The sequence below is a fragment of the Vanellus vanellus genome, assembly GCF_965231255.1.
Source record: "Vanellus vanellus genome assembly, chromosome: 3".
Taxonomy (NCBI): domain Eukaryota; kingdom Metazoa; phylum Chordata; class Aves; order Charadriiformes; family Charadriidae; genus Vanellus; species Vanellus vanellus.
Genome location: NC_138907.1, coordinates 46,403,708 through 46,420,211, shown reverse-complemented (window position 1 = coordinate 46,420,211; position 16,504 = coordinate 46,403,708). Strand labels below are relative to the sequence as shown.

The 16,504-nt window shown below is 37.3% G+C and overlaps 1 protein-coding gene across 2 annotated transcripts in view; it reads right to left on the bottom strand.

The window, feature by feature from the left end:
- Positions 1-10,498, bottom strand: part of SIPA1L2 (signal induced proliferation associated 1 like 2) — a gene marked incomplete at its 5' end in the record, with an annotated part of 89,655 nt that extends 79,157 nt beyond the window's left edge. For both annotated transcript variants that reach the window (XM_082481871.1, XM_082481872.1), the window contains 3 exons: positions 353-541; positions 1,836-1,969; positions 9,034-10,498. In XM_082481871.1, coding sequence (XP_082337997.1) covers positions 353-541; positions 1,836-1,969; positions 9,034-10,498 — 1,788 coding nt within the window. The remainder of the gene's footprint in view (positions 1-352; positions 542-1,835; positions 1,970-9,033) is intronic.
- Positions 10,499-16,504: the final 6,006 nt, after the last annotated feature.

Here is a 16,504-nt window from a genome sequence, read left to right as displayed (position 1 = left end):
TTAAAGTGCAAACACAGATTGTGAAAATCACTTCTTACCATTGTTAAAAGCTTAGATATAACCTTTCTCTCACTCAGTCATCTAAAGTGAATCTCCACAGACCAATATTTTTTTTCCTAAGCTGCAATGTATTTTAAAAATAATTTGCTTAGAAAACCAACCGTCATTTTGTCGGTGAAAAACCAAGTATCAATGAAATAACAAGTATCTCCAAAACCAAGAGAGTGAATGGTTTGCATTACAGATCCATGTTTATTAGCATTCCATGCAAAACATTTAAGGTGGGTTTGTTGTTTTTTTTTTTTTTTTTTTTTAATGAATAGCCTTTAAAGAAAAGTCATGTGCTACATACCCCTTGTTCATCCAGTTTAAGCAGCTGTTCAGGTACTTTGGGTGAGTTGGAAGCCTGCCTCAGGCACTGAATGCTCAGCTCTGGTATTACATACTCTAGTACCTCTTTGAGAGGCAGACCTCTCGCTGTGCCATGCCGAGCAGTGGATGGGATAGCATCTTCTAAAATTGCTCCTCTAAGTGTAGTAAGCTGCAGCAGAGGTAAAACAAACAAAACATTTTTAGTTCCAATACTACAATGACTTTTAAAGATATAAAATTCAGATTTTAGCAAAGACATGGAAGAAAGAACAGGAAGAATAAGATCCCTATTTTTAAATTTTTTAGCCAGAAAAAAAGATTACTAAATAACTTTTAAAGAGGAGACAGACTCTTATTGTCCCAGTGAAAAATATATTTTTTGTTTAAAGAAATGCACTGATGATCTTACTAACAGGAAAACTAAGAATTTTTAATTTTAATGCCATACTACACAAGCAAATACAGTAGTTGAATGTGAGTCTGGACAGGTGAGGTAAATTACAGCAAATGGCACCTTCATTCAACCCATCCACCTATTCTTTAAACCGTGCTGCTTGATCTTCATTAGATTTGGCAAAAAGAGTCATTTCTTATCAGTGAGTCAGCTGAATCACCCTTCCACACATACATACGGAGACATCCCTTTTTTTGGCAATAAAAGAAAAATCTAGCCTAAAAAAACGTTTTATATATCTGTTTGTAAAAGCATACCAGCCCAGAGATATCAGGAGGTCTAGCTAACACTTCTCTATGTCCTAATTACAATAAAAAGCAATAGTCCGATAGATTATAAAAATTTATATTTGCTTGCTACAATACTAACATTGTTTATTTTCATACAAATCAAAGCTAGTTGCTGTAATAAAGAAAATGGTTTGCAAGAGATACTAATTAGCTTGAAATAGTTGAGATGTGTCCTTCCACAATGATCACGTGTGCTATTCTTCCAAATAAGATAATTATTTTTACCAACATATTAATATTGCTTCCACAAATCACGTATGTAGAAGTATATAAAAAAATCTCACCGAAAAAAGCTTCTCAGAAAGTATTCTGAAACAAAACACAAACAAGTCCTAGTACTAGCTTTCATATTTTTCCCCTCACTTTCCCCCTACATCTCTTAATCTTTTATTTCTATCATTAGAAATTTAACATCAAGCAGCTTGATGCAAATTTATATTCTGCTTTGTTCTTATAATCTGTTCCCTCGCCTACCCCTTGCAGTTCCCTTCAGCCAACTCACCTCCTTTTGGATGCCGCTCAAAAAGAGAAAAATTTTATGCAGTACAGAAGAGGAAAACTTTGTTCCAGGAGCAACTACATTTACTAATGGTACAAAAACCATCTCTTTCCCATTAACAGATTTACTTTCAAAGTTAGCAACATATCCACAGACAACTAGTACCTTAAACTCTATGTTAACTTTTCCATTCCTTGCAGAATTACTGAAATAACATTACCTCACTTGTCCTGAAAACTATACGATAGTTGAACTGAGATCCTTCTTTCTCCTTAGCATCTTCAACCTTCTCCCTCCGGATGCTGACTGCTACAGGTCCAAGATTCTCATCTATTCCAAAGTAGTTCTGATGCTCTTTTGCACAAGAGTGAATGAAGAGAGAAGAGAATAATGAAGTATGAGCCTCCTAGAAAATGTTCATCAAATCTCATTAAAAATTTCTGTAGCAAGAAAAAAAATATTATTTTTAATTGAGCTACCAGATCCATCACTGGCTTGTGATCTTCTGAACTGCACAATAAGTACATAAATCACAAAATGCTAATTTTGATGAGCAGAATGGTCACTCATATCACATAACTCAAATTAGTGCAACAGCTGCTACTATGAAATAATAATAATAGTTTGCATTTTTGTTACTATGAAATTAATAATTCTGCTTGATGCTGTAAGAAACTCCTTTGGAGAAACTATATGTACATAAAGTCTTCAAAAAAAGCTAACGGCCTTCAAACAAATACAGTGCTATGTAGCTTTCTTCATTTCATTCCATTTATCCTTATTTAAAGCTTTCCATTCAAAGCAGCAACTCAGTTTTAAGAAGTGAAAACTGAGGCTAGTAACTCTTCAACCTTTGATGAATAGTTAAATTCACCCTTAAGCCCACCGGCCCAGACTGGGAGAGTAAAGCAGTACCGATAGAAGAGGAAAATTAAGTTAAGAGACCATTTAAACAGACTAGACACGCTCAAGTTCATAGGACCAAACCAGACACATATTGAGGGAACTAGCTAGCATCACTGTAAGGCCAGCCTTTATCATGTTTGAAAGGTCATAGCGAGCAGTTACACCCACCTTCAAAAAGGGCAAGAAAGAGGGTCTGGGAAGCTCTAGACTAGTCACCATAAACCTTAGTTCCCAGGGAGATTAAGGAACAAATTCTCATGGAAGACATTTCGAGGCACATGAAGGACAAAAAGATGCTTAGAAACAGCCTGCATAGATTTACCAAACGCAAATCATGCATGACCAACCCAGTTGCTTTCTACAATGAGATGGCTGGCTTTATGGATGAGGAAGGAGCAATGAATGTCACCTACTTGTACTCTAGCACTGCTTTTTACACAGTCTCCCACAGTATCTGCGTAGCTGAACTGAAAAGACGTGGTTTGGACATGCAAATTACAAGGTGGACATAAACTGGCTGGACAGCTGGCCTCAAAGGACTGTGACCAGTAATATGAATTCCAATTAGCGGCCAGTTACTAAAAGATTTATCAAAAGTTGACAGCGGAGCTGTTACTGTTTAATATTTTTTTTAATTACCTAAATGATGGAATGGAATGCATTCTCAGCAAATTCACGTACATGACCAAGCTCAAGTAGAACAGTTCATGTACTGGGGGTTAGAGCTGTCGTTGGGTGCAACAGATGAGGGGGCATAACTGGCAGCCTTTAACAACCGGGTAATGTGTGCACATGGCAGATACTGAAGTGCATAAACCTTGCAGTGTTTTATAAAAGCAGGCAAAGAAGGTTAACTCATCCACACAGGTAGAGTTCTGTAGGGTCTCTGTCCTTCACTGTCCACTCTCGCCTTCCCCTGGAGGCTGCTGCTGAGACGGGACAGCTGAGCTTCATGGGAGGCAACTCCTAACCCACTGAAATTTTCAACCTGACATGTGAAAACAAACTCTCCCATTGACAATCTGAAAAAAACAGACTGACAAAAATCTCATGAAGACCAGTATAGACCTGTATCTGGAACAGAGCAAGCTCATCCAACAGCATGGGCTGGGGATGAACTGCCTCAGGAGGAGCTCTGTGGCAAAGGGTTGGGGACCTTGGTGAGCAACAGGCTGCACAGCAGCCAGCAGAACCCCCTGCAAAGGTGAAGACCAGCCACACTCTGGGCTGCACTAGCAAGAGCATCCCAGCAGGTCAGGAGAAGACATTATGCCTCTCCGTTTGGCACTTGTGAGGCCACATAAGGAGTAGTGTCCAGTTTTGCACAGAGCAGGACAAGGCCACCAGTCAACTGCTGAGACAATTAGAGGCTTGGCACATATAACACATGGGGAGAGGCTGAAGGAGATGGGCTTGTGCAGCCCGGAGAAGAGCAGGTTAAGGAGGGAAATAATTGCAGGGGGGCTGATGGGGGGTTATAGAGAAGGGAGAGCCAGACTCTTCTCCAAGATACATACAGAAAGGACAAGATGCAACTATCACAAGATGCAGACCCTCATTGAGGGGAATCAAACACAAGAACAGGTTGCCAGGAGAGTTTGTGAAATCTACATCCTTATAGATGGTCAAAACCTAAAGGGACAGCTAAAGGGGAATAGGTTCTGAGCAACCTATTCAGAACCTACCTTTAAAAGCAGCTTTAAACAGGGAATTAGACTGGATTACCTCCAGAAATGTCTTCCAATCCAATTTATGCTATAATTCTATATTTTAAAGAGCTATAAAGTAATAGACTAATTTTTTCTTTTAAGATTATCTGAATAGAAACCACTTTGCTAGCATTTTTGAGCTAGTTTGGTACTTTTTTTTTTTTTACAATGTATTTATAGAACTGTGTAAGGAAGTTTTGGCAGAATGTCTTTCACTGAGAAGTCATCAATACTCTCAGAATGGATACTAAATGATAGTTATCTCTACATAATAACAGTCTTATTTGTCAAATCAAGTTTAAATTAAGTTTCAAGTAGCCTTTCAAAAATCTATCTACAAAGTATCCTGGGCTGCATCAAAAGAAGTGGGGCCAGCAGGTCAAAGGAGGTGATCCTGCCCCTCTACTCCACTCTCATGAGACCCCACCTGGAGTACTGCATCCAGCTCTGGAGTCCCCAACATAAGGACATGGACCCACTGGAGCACGTCCAGAGGAGAGCCACGAGGATGATCCGAGGGCTGGAGCACCTCTCCTGTGAGGAGAGGCTGAAAGAGTTGGGGCTGTTCAGCCTGGAGAAGAGAAGGCTCCGGGCAGATCTTATTGTGGCCTTCCAGTACCTAAAGAGGGCCTACAGGAGAGCTGGGGAAGGACGTTTTACTAGGGCATGTAGCAATAGGACGAGGGGGAATGGCTTTAAACTGGAAGACGGCAGGTTCAGACTGAACATTAGGAAGAAGTTTTTCACTTTGAGGGTGGTAAGGCAGTAGAACAGGTTGCTCAGAGAGGTGGTTGAGGCCCTATCCCTGGAGGTGTTCAAGGCCAGGCTGGACGTGGCCTTGGGCAACCTGATCTAGTGGGAGGTGTCCCTGCCCATGGCAGGGTGGTTGGAACTCAATGATCTTCAAGGTCCCTTCCAACCTAAACCATTCTATGATTCTATGAAAGTACATTGGTGGTTACAGTCTATCTCCCACTGGAGAGAAAATGAGTAGCAGCACATTACAACTAGCACCCTTTTTTTTGGAAGGAACAGCTGGGATCAAAGGGGCACAGACAGTAAATTATTCACTTACGCTCACCAACTACATTCCTTCCCAAACCTGAACAGTCTACCTGCATGGATAAATTATACCTCATGGATTTCCCAGTATTAAATGAAAACTTTGAGCCTCAATGGGCAAATTTACCAAATGGAAGCGGGTTTTACAGACCAGAGAGAGATTCAGATGCCAGACACTTTCAACAACATAAAAACTCCCCACAGCTGCACATTCAGGCTTTGACAAAAGGTAAACTTCTCAGTTAAGGTTTCTACAGCCTTCCATTTTGATGTAAATCTAGAAAAGGGTATTACACAGTTACTAGACTTCTTGGCTGCAGTATTACCGAGCAGAAAAATGCAAGCTTGGCAGATATCTGCTTATTTCTTGTGGAACATGAAAGACACAATCCCAAAGATGTTATTTATGTACATTAAAAATAAAAAAGATAAAACTGTTTCAAGAATGGGAATTAAAGAAGCTGAAGTAAATGAAAGAATAGCATGGCTACTGATATACTGGGATTTGGGGAAAACACTTTTAATTCAAGGCTCCATTTTTTTTTTTTTAAATCTCATTAAGTTCATTTAAATGTATTTATGTTGATTTAAAAGTATAGATTGGAGAGAAGAGAAGAAAATAAGTGCTATTTTCTAGCTGTTTAAAGAGAGATGGTAAAATATTCCTCATTTTTCACTTTTTCATTTTGAGGACTAATTGTCAACTTTTCTTCTAATATGAAAGTCTTACTTGTACAAAACTGAGTTAATACCATAAGCTTGCTAAGCCTATACATTTCTTCTAGGATATTTTTTCAGTTTCATATCAGCAGATAGATACAATAACATATTAAGAAATGGTTGCAAGCATCCCTCAAACAAAAAGCATGTTAGTAATAATCAGGTCTCAAGGCATTATGAGGATAATTGTGCAAGGGGAAAAGAACACAGTCATGACAATAAAAGCATATTTCAATTATCCTTTTTAAAAATCAACACAGCTTTTTTCCCTTCTCATCCCCTTTTATCCCACAAAAATATAGTTCACTAAAGAACCCCATTAATAAACCAAAACCATAAGATAAAATATTCTAGCTTTTACAAATCTTAACTGAAAACTGAGAAGATATTTTCCATAAACATTAACATATTTTACATCAGTCGTGTTGGACTTGATTTTAACAATAGTTGCAAAGCTTATAAATATGCAGTATAAAACTACAGCTCATTTCAGAAGACACTGAATCCCAAATCTCTTATTTCTTGAAAGGGAATGGAATAATTAGTGCTACACATGCCAGGGTATTTCTTCCACGCATCTTAAAACAGAAATAAAACTTGTACGCTGACAAGTGCCAATTATAAAACTGTGAATTAAATCAAATATTCAGAAAGTTACTTCTTTTTTCATAGTTATTTTGTTAAAGGCAAAGAAAATTGGTGGCATTACATGTGTCTATATACAAGTGACTATTGTTTGCTAAATTTTTATTTCATCCTTCCACAATTATTTTGTTAAATTCAACTGTGCTATTAAATCTACAATTCAATGAACAATCAGCTAGGAGAGCTCACTGTCATGGAAAAGCATCAAGTAAGCCTCAGTATGCATCTAAATGTCACTTTTTCTTATATGGGAGATTAGCACAGCAGCAAGACATTTTGGTGGCCAAGGCAAAATGCCTTTTTTATTTCTTCTATCCACAATAAACTTTGCTTAGGTGAGAAATGTGTTCGGCTGGATGTAATCTGGAGATTCCTTATATGCTTGATCCTTTGAGATAATAGGTATTGAAAATGAAGTTTTTAGTTCCATCAACATGTTTGCCCTGACTTGCCATCTCACTTGTAAGGGCCACCCAATACAGAGTTCTCTCATGTAGCTTTTGTTACAGCTCTATAGAAAGATAATGTGGAACAGGGAATGGCTTATACGTCATTGTAAAGGTGAGAGGATAACAATCTATTACTGGATATTAAATGCATCACATCATATTTACTGTTGAAGAACTCTACCTACAGAACAGTTTGTAACAAGGATAATAACAATTCAAGTTTCCTTGTGGGATATGTGGGATAAAAGTCTCAGATACTATTTCCTAACTTTTTAATACTATTTTAATATAAACATACTACACACTTAGTTAAGAGATCATATGTGCATAATATCAGAGCAGAAGTTAATTAAAACTAATTACATTCCCATCAGCTTTCCAGAAGGTCATTAGGTTTGTTTATAGTATATTATTTAAAGTGGTTTTGAGTACTCTTTGTATTTTCTTTTTTCAATTTCTTTGAAAAGATTTTTCTTCACAAAACACATTCAGCCCTTCAGAACCTGTAACTCATCCATTATTAAAAGCATTTCACAAACAAGCCTACTTTCATTTGGCTAAATCTAAATCCTTGTCTTTTTTTTTTTTTTTTAAAAAAAACAACTATCCTGCCACCACCTTTGTCCGTTAACAATCTTTCTTTCATTTCCGTCTATGTCAATCCTTTCTTCTCTCTGCCCCTCAAAAAATACACTACCCTTTTGTTACAAGTTTCTCTCCATTCTTTTCCACTCTGACTCCCTCAGCACTTTTTGATCCTTTACAACCTTCCTAGCTTAAATGCCATTTTGAACCTCTGAATTTACTGCCTCTTCCTTGCTTAGCTCTGTGTCTTTTTCTACCTTTTCCATGACAGATTCAGATTCTTTTCTTCCTTGCCTTTTAAATACAGTGTTTTTACAGCCAGTATGTTCCAGTGTCTACTGTATTGTGAAAACAAGCACTGCACTGCATCCCCTTTCAAGTCCCTGGTAAAGGGTCACAGGAGGAAGGAGTACAGCACAGTACTTATTTCCTGCTGTTCAAACATAGTTAGAAAGCAGAGGAAGTATGACTTCAGGAAGACTCGGGCAGTAACAAACAGTCTTTTAAGGACAGGAGCAGATTTTCTTTTTCTTTTCTTTTAATAACAGCAAAAAGACTGAGCTGTAATACCTAACACAGAAAGGACAAAGACAGGTATTTTGGGGTTGTCCCCACAAAACCAGAGATTTCACACACATTGCACAACGTAGTACTGAATACAGACACCCAAAGTAGATGACAAAGTGGGAACAGTTTATCTGAATAATGATTCAAGCCAACATAATTACTCTGCTGAGAAGAACACCCTGGCACTTTGTAATCTGAACATATCCTAAAAGCATAGGGTAAAGGCTAGGAGAAAGGCATAAAATGACCTTTAAGCTGAAAAACTAGCTTCATCAGAAGCTCTCTGTTTAAGGAGTATGTATACGTGCATACAGTATGAAAGGCCCCAAGAGACACTTGAAGACAGCAGAATCTAGGAGAAGGGAGTCAGAAGCCTCGTTAATAAAACCTTCTATTTTGGAAGCACCTTTTAGGAAATAATGATTTTCACTCTGGGTATCAGTATTTCCAGTGCAATTACTGGATATAAATGTCTTCTTTTCCTCCTGCCCGCTGTGAAAGTTTGGTTCAGAGGAGTTAGTTTACGTACTAATTTAAATGACCCCACACTTAGTGAACTTATACAAGTATTGCATAACTTGATAAAAAACCCACTGGTTGTTGAATATCCCTCTGGGACAACAAGAATAACAGGCTTAATTTTAGTAAAGAGTTTCAGGATCCTCTGTAATACTCAGGTCTCTCTATAGAGAAGGAGGAAAAAAAAATAATCTTTACTAAGCAACTTAAATCGAATGCATGAACATCTCAGAACAGTTGCATTAGAAAAATTTACCTTTTCCGTAGAAGAACTTGCGGTAATAATATGCTCCGAGATCAATGTGTTCTATGATGTAACGCTTCACTTTCTCTCTGTGAATGGACTGGTTTTCTCTTGGTACTTCCAGTACTGAAACACCAGCATTTGTGCAATGGGAACTCAGAGAGGACTCAAAAGAACAACTTTCACCTGAAGAAAAAGATGCTGAATTTGCCCTAGAAAGTGCAATCCGTCTATCTCCTTCCCCACCAGTTTCGTTCCTGAAGTAAGGGCAACTTAATACTAAATCATTGCTTTTCCCATCACCCTCATCAGCATCTAAATTCTCTTTTGAATTGAGGTCCTCTTTGCTTCCCAAAGGAGATTCACAGTTTCCCGTTGGGCCTGCTGGCATCTGAGTTTGTGACGCAGCTGAAGCCCCAGTGGTTATATTTTTTCTTTTTCCTACATTTACTCTGGTAGCCATTGCTTCATTTATGTTAAACAAAACGCTCTGAACATCATAATGTGCAAAACATTTCTGACAGTTCCAAGAACGAACATTTCTGTCAAGTCTATCATCCAGATCAGATGAAAACTTAAAAGTTTCATGCTCACTTTTAACTGTTCGCAATTTTCTAAACAGAGATGTTTCTACTGCTTCTGATTTTAGTCTCCTCTTGAAAGATTTCTCCCTGTCTCGACCGAGAAGTAGGGCACTATCCATATAATCCAAGCCCGAAATCCTGACAAATTCTCCCCTGGAAATCTGCGCAGCAGCATGTAGACTTGGAGAAACTGTAGGGTCACAGTGGAAAAACTCAGAAAATCCAAACGGAGCAAGGGGTTTATGTTCAAAATTTTCCACTCGGTATCCTCTTAGCATTGCAAAAAAGTTTTCTCCAGACAAGCCTTGTCTATCAATTGAAGAGGTACTGCCATATTCTCGGTGAAGAGCTGCTCCAGTATTTGGGTTAACAGCATTCTGGTCTAACACATCTTCAGCATCAATATCGCTTATTGTCACATCACTGTTGCTTCTTTGCCTTATGGGATGAAGTCCCCTTTGAGGGGAATGAACAAAGAGATCTCCAATCGAGTATTTTCCCTCGGTAAATTCCAATTCTAGCTCTTCTTGCTGCCCATCACTTTGGTCATTTTGCCCGTTTGGAAGTACTGAGCCAACACCCTCGTAACCGGTTGGAGGTCTGTTTTCCCACGCAGCTTTACTCAGCTCTTTAGAACCGTCTTTTTTAGGAGGCCATTCAGACACCCTTGCTCGAACCCCCATTTTAGGCACAGCTGGTGTACCATTTGTTTGATTATTTTCAGTTTTGCTAGATGCATTTGAAGAAACAGGAGGACCCATGCTACCATTCAAAGCTTTAAGTTTTCTAGCAAAATAATCATCAGATTGCATGCTTCTTGAAGACTCCCTGAACTTTGAGGAAGTTCTGCTAACTTTGTGCTTATCTTCTTGCAAAGACCTTTGATCACTCATGTCCAGTCAGTGGGAGGGGAATCACTACTATTGCATAAGTTTACTGTTACATTTGTTATTACATTGTCTTTTATGGGCCAATAAACTGCAATATAAAAATACAGTTACGGTCTTCCCAGAAGTGCAAGCAGAAACCTCAGTGTAGCATTTTTGTACAACTTCCGTCAGGAGAGCAATCTTAAAACATTTCCTTCAGTTCAGATGCATTCAGTTCAGTATTAATCCCGTCAAATTTCTTTTATCTGTTCATAAAAAAAAAAAAAAAGAGAAAGTGTATCAAAATGCTTATAGTCAATAACGGTAGACTTCCAACATTGCTTACACATACACAACACTACGTGAAACTAGAACTAATAAGACTTGCTTTGTATGGTTTTTCTATCCTCTACCTCCTAAAACCCAACAAATGCAAAAATCCCAGTTTCCCACACAACGTTCACAGGATATGAGCAGTTTGAACCTGCATCTCTCTCATGGGCTAACCAGTAGACGCACGGTGAATAGCAGACTAGGCTCTGCCAAGCAGAATAGCCAAATACAATTCTCTCCGGGTTTCCTTCAATGCTGACAGCAACTTAGGATGCCTATTATCTGTCTAACCACTGGGGTGTTTTTTACATAACAGGAAAGAGCATAGCCATCTCTAAGACACGTTTTTCAACTTTGCTTGATACAAACAGGAGTTACTGGAGCAAGATTAGTCGAAAATGTAAGCAAAATACATGAAACGGGGCCTTAGACAAAGAAAAGTGGTTTGTCCCATTTAAAATAACATTTTAAAGGTAAGTAATCTCTTCACTATGATTAATTCAGTCAATAATGCATTTCACTTTTTTTTTTCCCCCTCTCTCCCCCCAGTGGGAGATTTACTTACATTCTTTTATTTGGAATGTGAACTATTATTTAGCTGTGTAAAACTGTATAGTTTTTTCCGTTACATTATATTCCACTGGTTGGAAACCTAGACTGTTAACTCAGTTACTGTGCTAAAGAACATGTCTGCTGTCTTCCACAAAAAAGAAAAGATAGTAGCCCTCTTGGAAAATGTTAATTTGCTTAGAAAATTGGAATTGTCATGATATAAAAATATTTTTCAATGGCTTTAATGGTCTTAAGAATGAATATGACTCATGCTGTGAAGATTCATTTGCAGCTAGAGCCCGTCCTTTAACCCACACTAAAATAAGAGACAAGACAGCACGTTCCTTTTCAGCTTTTGCTCCTTCAAGAAAAGCGCCAACATAACGATGTTTTAACATGCTGCAAATAAACATAATATGCCTTTACCAGAGTTTAAAAAAAAAAGGTCAGGCCAAATGAGCCTGGAATATGAATTCTCCCCTTATTTCAGTGAAGATACGAGGTGGTAAGAGGAATTCAGAAGACAAGTCCCATAAAAAAATCTCAAAAAAAAAGAGTGTGAGGCAGAGGGGCAAAAGAATAATATACATTAAAACTTCACAGATTATTTTTTCTGCTTGTCAGAAATCAACACAAAGTTTGTGTTTGATACAGCAAACTTTAGGACTCTTCTACCAAACCAGGTTGATAAACACAAGTTAGAGTTACAGTAGCATCATGAGTATCATGATTGACGTGGTTTCTATTTGGCTGTTATTAGGAATGGGCAACTACAACAACATAACATTGCAGCTTACTTTCACTACATACAAATTCCTCAGAACTCCCATTTGATGGCAAATGATGTCAATTAAAACAAAGGTTTTGCTTCCTTACAGGACTCCAAAAGATTGTTTAAACTGACATGTTCAGAGAAACAGTATTTCAAAAGCAGCCTGTAGGATTTTGAAAGAAACAAACGCACACTACCACCCCATTTATTTTCAATCCAAATCCACAATGTGATTTACCATTTGGCCTCAGAAATGGCTGTATTAGTGGAAGGCAGGAGAGAGCCTGAAGGCCACAGGAAAGCAAGACTACTTTTTTTTTTTTTTTTTTTTTTTTTTTGGGGTGGTGGTGTTAGCTTAAATACTTGACGGAGTATCACCTGAGCATTTTAAAACAAAAGTACATTGCAAAAGGTAGTAATTAAAGAGAGAACTATTTTTCTTTACAGTGTAAAGCTCGTGTGACAGAAGACCAAAGAAATGCCTGTTTTGGAACTGTAGATTGACATTTTATTGGAAATACTAATATTTGAAGATGTGATGCAGTACATTTAAGGTATACTAGAAAATTATTTTTTTAAAAATCTGCAGTTGGCCTAATTGAAAAAAAACTGCCTGTTTTTTATATAAATGTGTGTGCTTTGGTACTGACCATTCCTGTAACTTCCTGTAACTCAATACAACAGCATGTTTTGGTTGAGAGCTGACCTATGCTGATGGATAGCACTATATTCTCTTCTACTTTCTGTTCTTAAGGTTTTTCTCTCTCCATAGTAAGAATTTAACAACGCACAAACTATTCCCCGTAGATGGTGATATTGTTTATTGTAAACCAAATTTGCTCGTTGAATTTAATAAACTATTACTTCCACAAAGCATGCTGTCAATGGGGTCACGAGTATCCTTCTCTTCAGACCTGTACAGTCCTTTTTGTCAAGTTCTTCACCTCTGTCTTGTTTCGTCTCATCCTAGCATTTAAGAATGGTCTCACTGACAGACACGGTCCGAAAAGAAAAGCTGGATGCCTACCCTGCTGTTGTGCTCCTGCCAACCCTTCCCACTAAGGCTGCTGGATGTTATGCAAATAACTTAAGTTCCTTCCACACAGCTACAAAGACTTCCTTCTGAGCTCAATACAGCAGCTGGTTTGTTAGCCACAGTTACAGTTCTTTAACGTGGAATGATTCCAAGTTTCCTGGGGACCTGGATACATGCCCACTAATGTTCCTGTGCCAGTAGCAGAGCAATGAATAAGAAGTGTACTATTGGACTATCCTGTCAAAAGGAGGCTGTTCGGTAACGCTGCCTTGTGTCAGCCTTGATAGATGGAAATGAATTATTTAAGAAGTCTTTCTGTGATCATTTTGTTGATCAAGACTTTGGAAATCTGCCCCTATTATTATGTAATGTTATCATCCTAAAAAGAATGCATAATTCGGATGAAAGCATTAATCTCTACTATTTATCAAGATGACAATTCTATAAACCATGACTCTCAAGCTCTACTAATCTTAAAAAATGGGAAGTGCAATTTGATAAAATGGGAGTATAGGCAGGAACGATATGCCAAAAGCGGAAGATCAGGCATTTCATTTGCATTCAATTGATCCTACACAGCATTCGGTATGCTCAGAGTTTGCTTAGTTTCCACTCTTCAAAGAAACACTTAGTATGGTAGCAGTGTCATGTATTTTGCCAGTATAGCACAGCAGTACTTACACAATGGCTATTTTACGGGAATCCAAAGTTTGCAAGAAAATTCTGCCTTCAGGCCCATACTTTTAAGTGCAATGAAAAAGAACAGTGCAAAGGAGAAATTAATATGGTTCGTAACCCACCTGTATTTTCACAAGTTCTGAACCAGATAACCCACTGAACAAATCTGTAACAATGTATCATTTCCTAAAACTAAGGTTGCCACTAGGAAAAAGTAAGAAATTTTTGAAAAAGAAGGAAATCTTACAAAAAAAGCTTTTTAATAAGAGTTCAAACTTGTTTCAGTTTGCTTATTTTTAAAAAACAGACTACATTTGCTAATGTTTTTAGATTTACATATTTTCAGTATATCTCTTAACAGCATTTTTTTCTTAATGATTCTGAAATCAGAACTATCCAATTTTCAGAAGCAAAATGAGGGCTATGCCTGGTTTTCAAGCCATGCTACTTAATTGTGTGTCCAAGCCAGAAAATTCTGGTCACACTGAACTGTGATATCATATCATATGACGGTTGATTAAGAGGTCATGAGGGAGATTTATTACTGCAGATAGGAGTATGGAAGAGGAAAATGAGTTCTTCGTGCATTTGTTTTCATGCAAATGTCTTTAGAAAACCATGATATTTAAGCATAATTGTCTTTAAATAGAATATTTCTTTCAAAGTTTTCCATGAGGCACAGTGAATATTAAAGGATAACACTAACTATAATTGAGCCAGTTATTCAGATTGCAGCTGTGGAAAATGGATTGGAAATAATACAATGAAGAAATTATGAGCACAGCTCATGAAAAAAATGGTTCAAATTATTATACATCAAATTTACAATTAAAGCTATAACTACTACAGTATAAATGGTTACTTCTCATATGCATATTTCAGATACTTGATTAATATGCAGACAGAGACAAGAGGCAGAAGATGGATGGGAAGCTTCTCATTTGACTAATGGAAATACATATGAGCTTCTGTGAAGTGAATATTTGTTGCGTGCTTCCTTAGTTGTGCTGTATTTCTTCGCATTTACAGTCTTTGCTTGCGAGAGAAATGCAAGAGGAGAAACTGAAAAGAATCTTTTGTTGAAATTGCATAGTTACAGTAATGTATCTACAGAATAATCCACCAACAATCATACTACAGCTTAGTTGATTTGGGGGTTGGCAGGAAGAAGCTATAACTAAGCTATAAGTAAGAGCCTATGTGATTCTCAGTGCTGGTGTAAGACCATCACATTTCTTATCAAAACAGGGAAATTGCACTAGTTTGGGACTGATGCAAGATTTGGGGTTAAAAAAAAAAAACAAAAAACTTAAAACCCCATACTCTGTTCTTCTAATACGGTTCCCTTCAACAAAGAAAATGGCAGATAACGTAAATATTGAGACAGAGATGCAACGTGTAATGTTGCAGCAATGGATCTTTCGAACAGACCTTTGAATTCCACAGCTGTTCTGTACTGTTCAATGAAAGGTGGTTTATTTTTAAGGAGAGACCTCCAATCATAACCGCTCTCCTTCATTCACAGGCTGAGAAAAATCACATCATCATCCACAGGAATAATTCTATAAGATCTACCAGTAAAAACCAGACCCCTCTAAAATGTTAGACTTGTGTTTGTCTTATGGTCAAGCTCCCCCACCTGTCATCTTGGCTTTTCCAGAGAAAATAATTTAATAAATCACACCTTCCGACTACTAAATACCAAACTCACTACTATTAGTCAGTTGATTTGTTGGTTTTGGTTTGTTGGGGTTTTGGGGTTTGGGGTTTTTTTGGTTTTTTGGTGTTTTTGTTTTTTTAATATGCCACAGCCATTTATTAAAAAAAAAAAAACAAAACAAAACAAAACAAAACAAAACAAAAAAAAACACAAAAAAAAACACAAAAAAACAAGCAGTTACAAAATATATACTTTCTTTGGTGTAACTCATTATACCAAAGAATACCTATCACAAAGTTCCAGCAGCTTCTCTTTAGCATATCTTCTATTACTTTCCCCAAACATTAGCATATCTTCTATTACTTTCCCCGAATATTCGCTCCTACACATTGTATCTCAATTCATGCTTTGTTTCATTAAAAACCACTGTTCGAGTTTTTCAAGCCACAAAGATTCTCTCTCTCAGTGAATATGTTTTATATAAAGCTGTTACTGACTATAGCATTACTGTCACTGATTTTAAACTTTCTGTTAGAAATCACCTCCTGTTATTAAAAAATATGTTTAGATAAATGTGAGACTAAGTGTTTTAGCACTGTATTTTCTTACAATGTTAATACCAATATTCTATTGTTCCATTAGCACAAGTTTTGACACTCAGATGCATTAAGGCTAATTCGATTTCCAGAACAAACTGGATATCCTCCTATTCTTACAGCTCTATTATAAACAGTTCAATCATAGAGCCTATGCAGAGTTTAACTGCAAAACCGGAATTGAAGTTATACCTTGTTCGGGTTGAATCATGTAAAGTAGCAAAGTGAAATCACAATTTTGTTTAAATCAATAGCAAAACTACCACTGACACACACTGAGAATGTTTCATTTGTACTCTTCCAACTCAGTTCATTTATTTTTAACTGAAATTATGGAAAACAACAAAATACTGTAAAGCCTACAACATAATGCAATTAGTGAGGTAAAAAGGAAACACCTTAA